The 13,974-nt window shown below is 38.9% G+C and overlaps 1 protein-coding gene across 11 annotated transcripts in view; it reads left to right on the top strand.

The window, feature by feature from the left end:
• Nucleotides 1–12,390, top strand: part of KIF21A (kinesin family member 21A) — a 173,747-nt gene extending 161,357 nt beyond the window's left edge. For all 11 annotated transcript variants that reach the window (XM_073328412.2, XM_073328411.2, XM_073328416.2 and 8 more), the window contains 3 exons: nucleotides 1,610–1,780; nucleotides 5,160–5,359; nucleotides 11,109–12,390. In XM_073328412.2, the coding sequence (XP_073184513.1) occupies nucleotides 1,610–1,780; nucleotides 5,160–5,359; nucleotides 11,109–11,202 (465 nt within the window). In that variant the 3' untranslated portion in view covers nucleotides 11,203–12,390. The remainder of the gene's footprint in view (nucleotides 1–1,609; nucleotides 1,781–5,159; nucleotides 5,360–11,108) is intronic.
• The last annotated feature ends 1,584 nt before the right edge of the window (nucleotides 12,391–13,974 follow it).

The raw sequence follows: 13,974 nt of genomic DNA, 5'->3' as shown, positions 1-13,974 counted from the left end.
TCACTTCATCAGATGCATACTGTGGAAAATTCTGCAGTTTCCACAGTATGCATCCGATGAAGTGAGCTGTAGCTCACGAAAGCTTATGCTCAAATAAATTGGTTAGGCTCTAAGGTGCTACAAGTACTCCTTTTCTTTTCACTGAAGTGAACATAATCTTTAGATGAAATTAGCCTTACGTGTCTTTGTGAGACAGATGCAACTGTTCCATGAATTTCTAATTGAATGCCATGCATAATGACTTTTTTTAAAAAAAACCCCAAAGCTTTAATTCATTTAAGCTTGTTTGTTTGTTTGTTTGTTTTTACATCGCCAAGTAATCAGTTTTTCTTACTGTCAAGGTTATTTATTGTAAAGTGCTATTAAGGTAACTAAGTTGCATGACACAGAGCTTATTTGAATGGAGCTAGTGGTCTGTTATTTGAAGAGCCTGCATTCTGGGGCCCCGTTCTCCGAGAACTGGGAAGGAGAAAGGTACGTGTGGCTCAGAGGAGACATCAATACTTAAAGGGACAGAACACTTACAGAAACAAAATTTTCTGGAAATTACCACTTCTTCCTACAACTATCCACCTCTCAACTACAAGACAATGCTTCCACCCGTCTGTTCCTCATTCTGCTGCATGCTCCTTCCCTGAGCAATCAGAAATTACTAACAGGCTGTCTGTGAAGATACAAAGGCTGAGAGGAGAGATGTTCCTCTGCTACAAAGCAAATAAATACTGGGCATTGGTTATGTATTTGGACATATTTTTATAATACAATTAGAAGATTTATCCATTGATCTCCTAGTGAGTTAGCACTTTTGTATAATTCCCACTTGCAGTGAATTCAGTGAAGCTCTGCTACATTAATTGAGTGGGGCTCTGCCACATAATTTATGTGCTCCATGGTACCCTGGGTCTTGCCCATAAGGAATGAAACTCTCCAGCTCTTTCCCAAGTTTCCTCCTATAAATCATTCATGGTTGGTATGTCTACCCTGCAGTGCAAGCCCAGATTCAAACTCAGGCTCAAGCCTAACCCCTCCTCCTGTCTACACACAAATGATGCCAACTGAGGGTTTGGCTCAAGAGTCACAGATCCCATGGGAGTGGAGGGGCTGAGCCTGAATCAAGCTGGGACCCATAGTTCAAGCTCTATTGCTTTGCAGTTTAGACACAGTCTCACTGGACTCTTGCTCTGGAAGTTCACCAAAGGGATTCCTCAATCCCTCGGGCCAACTTTCTTTGTCCTTTGGACAGTCAAGTTTGTTGGACAGTCCAAGATTCCCTCACTGCACCACAAACAAAAGGCTAGAGCAGCTACGTTTTGGAGGGCACTAAGACTGGGGTATAGATGGTTGGACTCAGGCCTGCGTGAGTCCAACCTTTAAGGTAGGTATTGGAACCCGAACAATGACAAAATGAGTGTAGATGCTCAAGCCTAGATTAACAAACTCAGGGTCTGCTAACTTGAGTTTTGCTAAACCTGAGTTTACATTACATTATCCCTGAATATATTCACGATAGCTACATGGTATAGGTGAAATGAGTTCTCTGATTTATTTTGTTAATTGCCTGCCAAGAGAAAATAACATATCTGAATATTTATTGCTATTCTTGTTCCAGATGTTTGATGTAACTGAAGGGGCTCTTGGAACTGTTAGTCCAACACACAATTTTGAACCACCTCATTATGATGGAATTGAAGCACTTATTATCATTGGAGACACCCTTTTTAGTGGGTCCAGAGATAACGGAATAAAGAAATGGGATCTAGCTCAAAAAGACCTGCTTCAGGTAATGTAAAATCAGGTGGATGATCTGATAATTGTGCTGTAGTACTTTTGTGTGTATTTCATACTTTATAAATGAACACTCAGTTTGTGCCCAACCAGTCACTACCTACTTTGCTGCTGCTGTTTTTAATTTGTTAGGTAAGTATATTGGGCAAATGGACTGGACTTGCGGAGCTGCTCTTTGTACTAGGAACACCATTGCTTTCCCATTGCTGTAGTTGAAGTGGAATGTCAGAAGACTGACAGTGAAGAGGTTTGTACTCCATTAGTGGAGCACAGAACATGTACGTTAATTGGTTGGCTTCAAGAGAATTGTTATAAACACATGAAATTACATCCTCATGGAATATTCATCTTAACCTTCTTGTGGTCTGAATTGGTTTATTAACATCAGTATTGTGGGCAGTGTGGAGAATATTGAATTGAGGAGTAATTTGTGAACAAAATTTTTAGTATTTCCTAAGTAACAATTGTTATAAATCGGGTTTCAGAGCATTTTCATTGTATACCCTTGGTTTTACTTACAACTTCCAAAAACATTCTTTTTGTCTGAAAAGTTTTCTTACGTGGTCTCAACTGAAAAGTGCATACATATGTATGTGTGTGTAAAATTATAGCTATAATGTTTCAAAACATCTCTTTAGCTACATGTGTCTAGAAAAATATGTTTTTCACTCCTAAAAAAATTGTCATTTATTTTCAGTAGGATTAGGTTAAAAACAATAGAACTTTGAAGTGTAGCTTAAATGATTTTCAGTCTGGAGTATCTCCACAATCAAACTAAAAAAACGTTGCTTGGACAATAATTCTGAAAGTCATTGGAAAAATTAACCTCTGATCATGCTCAGTGGGTACCTGGTAGGATTTGTAGCAGAGCCTAACAACATCTTGGTTTGGTTTTGTTTTTTTCCTATGACATACTGCACATTCTTTGACAGACCTTTATTTAAAACATTTTGAGTGAGGTTCTGTTCTGCAGCACAGAACTGAGAGCCTCAGCGCTAAGGCAGCTTTAAGCTACCTTTTGAGACTTCCTGATTCTAGGCTGCTTCAGGGGCTGGAGAAGCCACTGACATTAGTGGATGCCTGTCTAAACCTCCCTGGGCTGCTGTATGGGCTGCAGCTCCACAAGACTCTGCTCCTATCGCAGAGCTTGAGGGAGTCCTTGAGACGAGACAAAATTATTTAGGCAAGTCAAAACTAAAGAAGATGTGAAAAGCAGCAAATCTGATGAAAAGAAATGCTTATTTTACACAGTGCACAATTCGTCTGTGGAACTGATTGCCACTAGATCTCATTCATGCCAAGTGCTTTGCAGAGCTTAGCAATTCTTGAAAAAGTATTGGACGTCTCTATAGGTATTGAAAACATCCACAGTTGTATCAGTAAGGATTAAAATAAACAGAAGTTATTCCTTCGGGGCATAAGAGAACCACTAACTGATGAGGTTAAGAAGAAACTTCCTGTGTGGGCAGGTTTTTTTTATAATTGTGTCTTGCATGGTTTTTGTGCCTTTCTATGAAATCACTGGTCAGATCTGGAATGGCGATTCCTATTTTCCTATGTTATGCAGTCTTAAGGTTGCACAGTTAAAATAGGAGTTAAAGTACAGAAATTCAGATTCCCACAATAACGTGTATTCAGCCATGTTTGTACGTATGTACATCCATATATTTTATAGCATACATTTTATCATATAAATAAAAAATATATTAAGCTACACATTTAACAACAAAAATGGGTAGAATATATATGCATAATATGATCAAATTAATGTTGAGAATCATAGCTTTTGCATTTCCAGACTCATTAAAGTATTGTGCAATGTGAACTTTGCACTGATATATGTGTTCACATGTATAATTACGTTAATGTTTGTAACCGTACATAGTGCACTCTTTCTCTATCCTATAGTGATTTACTATGTAATGAACTGGGTGTATTCCAGTATACCAAAGGCAATATATTTTATGTTTTCTCACATAGTATATATTTTGTTGGTTTATGCTCTATCATTAGTACATATCCTGTTATCTTTATAATTTAATTGTTAAAAAATTCAGAACAGCATGACAGAGCTCAAAAATGGTTAACCTTAACTTCTAGTTTTTTCCACAAATACTGCTTCAGAATATGTCATGCGTTTATCTGCAAATGTGATATGAAGGCATTGGGTTGAGTGACACAGTTGTACTGAATTTTAAAGTAAGAAGTGAAAAGAATTGATGTTGCTTTTGAATGCCTAAATATATTCAGAAAACAGTTGGAGACATTTTAGAAAGCAGTATGAGCCTGGACACTTAATCTCAGAGATTACTTATGCTTTCAGGTTTTTTGGTGAAGTCAGTAATATTTTGCTCTACCAAACGTCTCAGCCACTTGGGAGCTCTGTAAATAAGTTTAGCAATAATTTTATAACCTGATGGCGTATATTGTATTATATAACCTTTTCTGGCAATAAAAACACCTGGTTTGTAATGCTGTATGTAGTCTCATTGTGTACTACATGTTTTAGCTCAGCTCTGGACTGTTTTTGGCATGACTATTCCAGAGGGGGAGAAAAGTGGAGTCAGAAGCCAAAGCTAAAGTTGCTATAAAATTTAAGGGTGTTGGAAGTTATGGCCCAGTCCTGTTCCCATGGAAGTCAATGGGAGCAGGCTTGGGCCATTAGTTCACTGCTCGTGGTCTCAAATTAATGTTATTGGCATCCTGTTTGGGTACCTTTTTGCTTTCTGAATCAGCAGTGTCTCTCCTCAGTCAAGGAAGATTTTTAATAAGTGTTCCTCAAATCTATTTATAATGCATAGGAGGGAGTGGGGAACGGAGGAGAGGGGATGAGCTTTAGACAAACAGTTTCACAGTTCCTTACCTATTTATATACAGCCGGTAAGCATTTGCAGCTTTAGGGGTAATTTTCTTTAGTCTGAAATGTTTCTGCTGTTCCACAATTTGTTTTATATGCTTATCAGTAAAATGCAGAACCTGAACATTCAAATATACAATTATTCTGTATCTACAAGTAACTTCTCTTGAAATTCAACACGTATGGGCTGAGCAGATAGATATCAGAGTCAGTACTGTGCATAGTGGATTTTACTCCTGTTCTGCGATAACACTTAGCATTTCACACATTCAAAATTATGTACAAATGCTAACTAATTTTATTATATAAAAACTATGTGCGGTAGGAAAGCTTTATCGCTGTTTTGCAGAGAGAAAGTGAAGCAGAGAGATTGTGATGTTTGCATGACCACATACCTAGTCTGTTGCAGAGCTGGGAAATTGGGATTAGAACTCAGAACTTCCTGATGCCTAAACCTGTGCTCATTCCTGTGCCCACTCTGCCTTATAGCATGATTTGTGTATCATTTGTTTTTCAGCAAGTCCCTAATGCACACAAGGACTGGGTGTGTGCTCTTGGACTGGTGCCTGGCTCCTCTGTTCTTCTCAGTGGCTGTAGAGGAGGTATTCTAAAGCTCTGGAATGTGGATACATTCACACCAGTAGGAGAAATGCGGGGACATGACAGTCCTATAAATGCTATCTGCACCAACTCCAGCCACATTTTTACAGCAGCAGAGTGAGTTTGTGTTCTAATGTTTTCCATACATACTACTTTCTCTTTCTTGATGTGTAACTCAAATTCTGCACAAACAAATTAATTCAAAGCACTCACAAGTGAGCTAGTCACTTCACAGTAAAAGCAGAAAGACAAGGTCCATGCTTCAAATTGCTTACATTCTATGTAATACATTATGACAGGTTTCAGAGTAGCAGCCGTGTTAGTCTGTATTCGTAAAAAGAAAAGGAGTACTTGTGGCACCTTAGAGACTAACCAATTTATTTGAGCATAAGCTTTCATGAGTTACAGCTCACTTCATTGGATGCATTCAGTGGAAAATACAGTGGGGAGATTTATATACATAGAGAAGATGAAACAATGGGTGTTACCATACACACTGTATCCAGAGTGATCACTTAAGGTGAGCTATTACCATCAAGAGAATGGGGGTGGGAGGGAACCTTTTGTAGTGATAATCAAGGTGGGCCATTTCCAGCAGTTGACAGGAACGTCTGAGGAATAGTGGGGGGTGGCGGGGATAAACATGGGGAAATAATTTTACTTTGTGTAATGACCCATCCACTCCCAGTCTCTATTCAAGCCTAAGTTAATTGTATCCAGTTTGCAAATTAATTCCAATTCAGCAGTCTCTCGTTGGAGTCTGTTTTTGAAGTCTTTTGGTGAAGAATTGCCACTTTTAGGTCTGTACACCTACAAGATCTCTATCTCTACTGCATTCTTACAACTACAATACCCACCTGCTGAAGTTAAGAAACAGATTGACAGAGCCAGAAGAGTACCCAGAAGTCACCTACTAAGGACAGGCTCAACAAAGAAAATAACAGAACGCCACTAGCCGTCACCTTCAGCCCCCAACTAAAACCTCTCCAACGCATCATCAAGGATCTACAACCTATCCTGAAGGATAACCCATCACTCTCACAGATCTTGGGAGACAGGCCAGTCCTTGCTTACAGACAGCCCCTCAACCTGAAGCAAATACTCACCAGCAACCACACAACAGAACCACTAACCCAGGAACCTATCCTTGGAACAAAGCCAGTTGGCAACTGTGTCAACATATCTATTCAGGGGACACCATCATAGGGCCTAATCACATCAGCCACAATATCAGAGACTCGTTCACCTGCACATCTACTAATGTGATATATGCCATCATGTGCCAGCAATGCCCCTCTGCTTTGTACATTGGCCAAACTGGACAGTCTCTACGTAAAAGAATAAATGGACACAAATCAGACGTCAAGAATTATAACATCCAAAAACCAGTTGGAGAACACTTCAATCTCTCTGGTCACTCAATTACAGACCTAAAAGTGGCAATTCTTCAACAAAAAAACTTCAAAAACAGACTCCAACGAGAGACTGCTGAATTGGAATTAATTTGCAAACTGGATACAATTAACTTAGGCTTGAATAGAGACTGGGAGTGGATGGGTCATTACACAAAGTAAAACTATTTCCCCAGGTTTATCCCCCCCACACTGTTCGTCAGACGTTCTTGTCAACTGCTGGAAATGGCCCACCTTGATTATCACTACAAAAGGTTCCCCCCCCACCCGGCCCCTGCTCTCCTGCTGGTAATAGCTCATCTTAAGTGATCACTTTGGTTACAGTGTGTATGGTAACATCCATTGTTTCATGTTCTCTATGTATATAAATCTCCCCACTGTATTTTCCACTTAATGCATCTGATGAAGTGAGCTGTAGCTCATGAAAGTTTATGCTCATATCAAATAAATTTGTTAGTCTCTAAGGTGCCACAAGTACTCCTTTTCTTTTTGTAAAACATTATGGAGACCTCGGGCCATCCACTGCTAGAATATGGCATCAGAACATTCCTATAGACTAGGAGAGAACCCAAACTGTCATGCTTTTGTAATGTGAACACACGATATCTGTGTTAAGCAGAAACTCCGAATATGGCAACTTCTGACTGTCCTCCTTTAATGTCTTAACGTGAATATTCTAGTGAGTAGTGCATCATTAGGTAGAAGTGAGAAATGTCAATGATTAGTGACAAAAGGTCAGATCTTCCCATTGCACTCCCAATATCTAAGAGCCTGAGATAGAAAGATAGGCATGTTTAGGTAGAAGCAACATAGATGGAATCATTACTTTTGTGGAAAAATCAAACATACTGGAGACACCATAAACAAGAAAAGTATCTAATTCTAGAGAAAATGCAGACATTTGCATCAGAGCCTAGGCAGACAGTAACAAAGGTGAGCACAGGGCCTGCCAAGGCCAAAATTGTTAAACTCTGATGTTTTTTACTGAGGCACCCAACTTTAAGAAATACTGAGCTGCCACAGCTCATTGATTGGGAGCTGCCAGTGCTCTGCATTTATGAAAATCAGGCCACGTATATTAGGTGCCTAAATATGGGTGCAGGTGTCTCATTGTATGTATTTATGTTTGAAAATGTTGGCTATATACCTTTTGAAATGTATATCATACATAAATCTGATATTTGTATGTTTATTTAGATTTTAAATCATTAAAAATAGGCCTATCCCAGGCTCCAGGTACCCTTATGCCTTATTAATAACGCGATAAAAGCCTAGGAGTGTTGTTAATTCCAACAGGGAGCCAGGTACCTGCAGAAATTTCTTTCTTCATTGTTGTGGGAAGCAAAACCTTAGCTTTTGGCAAAAGCCCACTCCAACAGATGCCACACGTAGTATGCCCAAAAGGTCACCAAAGTTGGGCTATTTCAGGTCAGGGAAGGAGTAAGTTCCAGAGTTTAGATCCATGCCAGCTGACCCCAGCCTTTTATAAGGACATGAATATATGCCTAAGATATAGTATGTGAGGTAAGCAAACAACTATTTAGTCAAGTAATAGATAAGTCAAGGAGATAGATAAAATCTGATAAATATTTACATCAGGTTCATATCTGTATTAATACATTCTTCACAGATTATATGGCTACTAACATAATTCAGATCTTTTCATTTTTCTCAAAAGGTGATATTGATATGTTATTTAACATGTGTTGCACATGTTGAAAGGAAAAAACATTTTAAAAAAACCCTGAATCGCTTTACAAGAAGTCTCCTCCATAAGGATTATGGCACAGAGCTCCAGAATTAAGGCCCTTCCCTATCCTTGGTGACTGAACACCTTTTTATTTTGGCTGAAACTTCCTGAACTAAATTAGCTGGGATTTGGGCACGTAAATGGGTGCTTTGTCCTGGCCATTCAGGAAGAAAGATAAAATGCAATGTATATAGTTTTTAATTAGACCACAGCATTATTCGCTTAGCATATCTAGGAATACCTGGCAATAAATCATGCAGTGCAAGTCATCATTTTTTCCTTAATCATTTTTACCTATTTGGGAGGGCTACCTTTGTCCTCCCACCTTCCCAACCTGGTCCCAGCCAGCCTGCTGCTGGAACCCCACCGCTCTCCCTTCATATGATGGTAAAGAGGGAGGGTTATCTCTCCCTGCTGTACCAGACGTTAGAAGCCACAGTTCTTTCCAGCTTCCTTAGGGAATGGCTCCCCCTAATCCCACTTCCAACTCCTATTTATCAGGGAACTGCATCCCCTCTGTAACAAGCACCTGCTCTGGATACCTGCCACCAACTAAGTTGTGACATCTTGATGTAACCTTACCTACCTCATCAGGTCTCGGACATGCTGTGGGGAAGGTAAAAACACCCATCTTGCCTCTGCCAGTCTGGTAGTGAGGGAAGAATTCCTTCCCAGCCCCAAAACAAAAAGGAGACTAGCACAAGCCCAGAGCAGATCATAAATCCCAGTTCTCCTCTGATCCCATGAGTGGGATGAGGGGGGGGCTGCTGATCGGTAACAGAGAAATCCTTGTAGAATGTAGGGGTGTAAATATTCTGCCTCTCTCCCAGTGCATATGGTAGGTCAGTGCCCCTACCTGGTCCCACCACTTCCTGTTGCCCTTGGCTACACTCAGGTAAATCCCCTTTTCTCTCAAATGTAGTAGGGACCCTTAAAGGAGCCCCATCCTCCTTTGCCTGCTGCCTTGCTAAAGCATCTCTGCATTCAGTTGTGGTGAGCACATTCTCACCACTTGGTTCCTCCTGTTTTCTCCTGGCCTGCTCCCCTTACCATGCCCCAGTACTTTCCACTGCCTCTTAAAATAGCATGAATTCTACCCAGTGCAGACTGAGCCTGTTTCATTCCCTTCAACTTAAGCAGGATTCAGCCTGTCATAACTATAAAGGGAAGGGTAACCATCTTTCTGTTTACAGTGCTATAAAATTCGTCCTGGCCAGAAGCAAAACCCTTTCACCTGTCAAGGGTTAAGAAGCTAAGATAACCTTGCTGGCACCTGACCCAAAATGACCAATGAGGGGACAAGATATTTTCAAATCTGGAAGGGGGGGGAACAAAGGGTTTGTCTGTCTGTGTGATGCTTTTGCCAGGAACAGATCAGGAATGCAGCCTTACAACTCCTGTTAAGTTAGAAAGTAATCTAGCTAGAAATGTGTTAGATTTCCTTTTGTTTAATGGCTAGTAAAATAAGCTGTGCTGGATGGAATGTATATTCCTGTTTTAGTATCTTTTTGTAACTTAAGGTTTTGCCTAGAGGGATTCTCTGTGTTTTGAATCTGATTACCCTGTAAGGTATTTACCATCCTGATTTTACAGAGGTGATTCTTTTACCTTTTCTTTAATTAAAATTCTTCTTTTAAGTACCTGATAGATTTTTCATTGTTCTTAAGATCCAAGGGTTTGGGTCTGTGTTCACCTGTACAAATTGGTGAGGATTCTTATCAAGCCTTCTCCAGGAAAGGGGGTGTAGGGCTTGGGGGGATATTTTGGGGGAAGACGCCTCCAAGTGGGCTCTTTCCCTGTTCTTTGTTTAAAACACTTGGTGGTGGCAGCATAGGGTTCAAGGACAAGGCAAAGTTTGTACTTTGGGGAAGTTTTTAACCTAAGCTGGTAAGAATAAGCTTAGGGGGTCTTTCATGCAGGTCCCCACATCTTTACCCTAGAGTTGAGAGTGGGGAAGGAACCTTAACACAGCCCTTCACCTAAGCTATGGAACTTTTACAAGTTCAAGTGTTTTTCTAAAGTTAGGATTTAGTCTGCTCTTATAAATCTATTTTATGAATACTTTGGTACATTGGTTCCCAGACTCTGGTCTGTAGAGATCTGAGTGTTCATATGTTCCAGTTTCCAGCTACTACTTTTTAATTAAAAGACTTCTAACTATAAAGGAAATACTGTTCTAATGCTACTTTGCTATGTTAGTAATTTCTGCAGTTATGTCAGCAGTGTAGTGTGAAGTGCTGTGTTTGTACAGCACCTAGCACAATGTGGTCCTAGTCCACAACTGGAACTCCAAGGTGCCATGATAATACAAATAATAATAGTAACAATATGAATGGACGAGAAGGTGGTCCATGCTGTGAAAAAGTTGAAGAACCCATGCTGGTATACCTGAGATTAAGAATCTTATGCAGATGACAAATAGCTCTATTACTAAAGAGTTATGTTGGCTTTATTTCACTAGCAATATATTCCCCTATACAAAATACTTAAGTAAATATCTGTGTTCAAACAAACAAACAAAAACCCGACCTGACACTGATGCTGGCTTGAGGCCATGCTTACATAAAGATCAAGAAATGTCTAGGACAAAAATATATATTTAAAACCAACTTGAAGTAAATTGACAAGCTAAACATTTCCAGAAACTTGTTTTTTTTTTCTTTTTTGCTCACTTTTTCTGTTTGATACCACAAATGTTTTACAGTGATCGAACTGTGAGGATCTGGAAAGCTCGCAACCTGCTAGATGGACAGATCTCTGATACTGGAGATGCAAATGAAGATATTGCCAGTAATTAAACATGAATTGAAATGATGGGCACAAATGAATACTGTGATAAAATGCTGTGTGTTCTTAGTGCACTTTGCTGTGCATTTACTGGGTAAACACTAACAACTGGAATAAACTGGAAAATGCAGCTGAACCCAACTGGTAAATATGTGTTGTATTCTACTAGCATTGATATCCTTAGAACACTTGTCCTGTATACTGTATTTAAAAATAGCCTATTGGTAATATACTTGAGTTTCCCTGATATATATATCTAATGGCTAGATTTGTGTGCATATGTAACACTTGTAATTTAAACAAATTGGAAAGTAATCTGCTCTAATAACAGTCTCAAACCTGTAACCTGAAATACAAAACAAAATACTCTTGTATTTCACTCTCTCAGACATTATGATGAGCTTCTCTGTATCTTGGGATAACATGGGAATGATGCATACCGTACTAAGCCTTTAATTAAACTAGACCTTGGTTTGAGATTATAAAAGGCTACCTATATTGATGTTATAAAAGCAGACTGAATAAAATATCTGAGAAAGTTGTTAGTGTGACAGATATTTTTGATATGACTGTTTCTGGCTAACAGCAAATGCTGTATGATTTGTGTTAATGTTAACATGTACTCTTTTTGACCAAAGTTGTGTAGCTGTGTATATTCTGTGCTCAGGACTAGAACTAAATTGCTGTTAAATTGTTATGTTTTATTAGTGCTTTGCCTATATTCTGTAATGAACAGTATTCTTAATGTCATAATAGAAGTATATCTTAATCTATTTTTCTTATGAACTTGTTTTTATCATCTCACATTTTCTTTTTTAACAGCAATTTGTCATTCATTTTTATCTAATTTTATATGCTGCTAAAAATATTTCAGATGCACTATGTTTTGCAAACCTTGGCAGTGACTATGAGAACTGTACCATCGACATTTGGAAAAAGCTATGTAAATAGATGGATTGTAAAAAGAGAATATCTTATCTTGTGCCTATGTGGATTTTAAAATGTTGCAGAGTGTGAATATTGAATGAGGATGTATAGTTTATCCAGCTGCTCCAAATATTAATTTGTAAATTCTGCGAGTTTTAAAAGGTTATGTAGATTAAAAAACAGTGTTTGGATTTTTTTTTTTTTGGCGGAAAATATCAGCCTGTAAATTGTGGCTTATGTAGGTGATGCTTAAATAAACATGTGACTGTGAATTATTTCTCTGTGCATTTTTCACCATTCTGTCTGTAAAGAATGCATTGTTAGAGTACGCTTCCTGACGCCAAAAATTTTACATTTTTTTACAATTTTACATTTTGCATTTTTACTTTTTTTTAATGCAATAGAACAATCTGATGAGTAAAATATTCCATAGATTCTACTTCTATATGGCTTCATTGTTCTAATTTCCTATTATTATTTATTATGTGTGTTACAATAACACCTAGGAACCCCATCAAGGATTAGGGCCACATTTTGCTAGGTACAGTACAGACTTGTAACAAAGCAGACATTCCCCACCCCGGAGAGCTCACAATCTAAATTCTAGACACTACACAACAGGACAACAAAACACACAAAAGCCTTGAAGTTTTCTATTAATTTTTGTTAAATGAATTTCCCATCACATTAAATCAATTTGAAAAGTAAATGAAAATTCATAAATCTTTTCAATAATCTTCATTTACTCTGGTTGAGACTTCCAAAGTATTAGCATTGTTTGAGTTAACAGTTGTGTTCAGGTTGTTGGGAAGCATTACTTACTCTGGGAGTTTAAGCGCTCATTCTGACTACCAAAAGGGTACGTGCTCAAAAGATTTAGGACCATATCCCACCTTCCCATGTTAAATCCCTTAGGTGGCAGTTATGTGTGTATGAGTGAGTGTGCCCTCTAGTGTCTGGTCCACAGAGAGCAGAAGGCACCTGGTACTACTACCATCAGCTGCAGGAGTTCATCTGTAGCTTAAATTGTACTAGAGACCTGTGGTTTTGGAGCTTGAAAGTTCAGGGTTCTAATCCCAGTACCCAGTTAGGGGTGTGGATTGGTGGATGTGAGATTTATATAGTTATTGCGTACTCTGCAGAACACATTCATTACAAGAAGGCCCTGGAGACTATCGTAGGTCACCCTCATGCTGTCTGATTAATGTTCCCCCTCAGTGGGACAGTTGGTGAGGAGAGGCTGGGGGCAGAGCCATGAAAGCCTAAAGGTCCTGCCTGATTTTTGAAGTCTTCTGTCTGGCAGACTAGAGGAAAGCATCCAGCTCTTTAATTTTAGTTTACTTTTAGTTTTTAGTTACCAACATGTTTTACATTCTGTATCTTTATCCAGTAAAAAAAAAACAGTACCTGACATGTGTAGAAGAGCATGTGTTTTGGTTAATCTCATGTCAGATACTAATGTTTGGAAAATGTTTGCAGTGTCTCAAATTACAGATATGCCGATGTAGCTGTCCTTGTGTTGCCCATTATAAAAGGTTGACATACTGTGTGTACTAATTCTACCTGTCTGACCATGAAACAAATCAAGAGTCTTCAGTTTTTTGCTGTTCTGCTTGCAGGTCAGTACAGATGACATTTCTATTTTGCAATAAGCAGTTTTCAGAAGCTGAATATAGTGTCTGTAAATACAAAGTAACTACATGGGGAAGAGATCAGGCATTTTGTGTATGGGAGAGAATGGTAGAGGGAGAAAACAAAATGGAAGTAGATTTGGAAACCATCTCAGGCAAGGCTGCAATGGAGATAAAGCAGGACTGGGATGTCTGTTCAGTGCTGCAATTAGAACCTGATCCAAC

This window comes from Lepidochelys kempii, chromosome 1 (assembly GCF_965140285.1).
Source record: "Lepidochelys kempii isolate rLepKem1 chromosome 1, rLepKem1.hap1, whole genome shotgun sequence".
NCBI lineage: Eukaryota > Metazoa > Chordata > Testudines > Cheloniidae > Lepidochelys > Lepidochelys kempii.
Note: the sequence above shows the minus strand (reverse complement) of the source record. Positions and strands in the feature narration are given on the sequence as shown.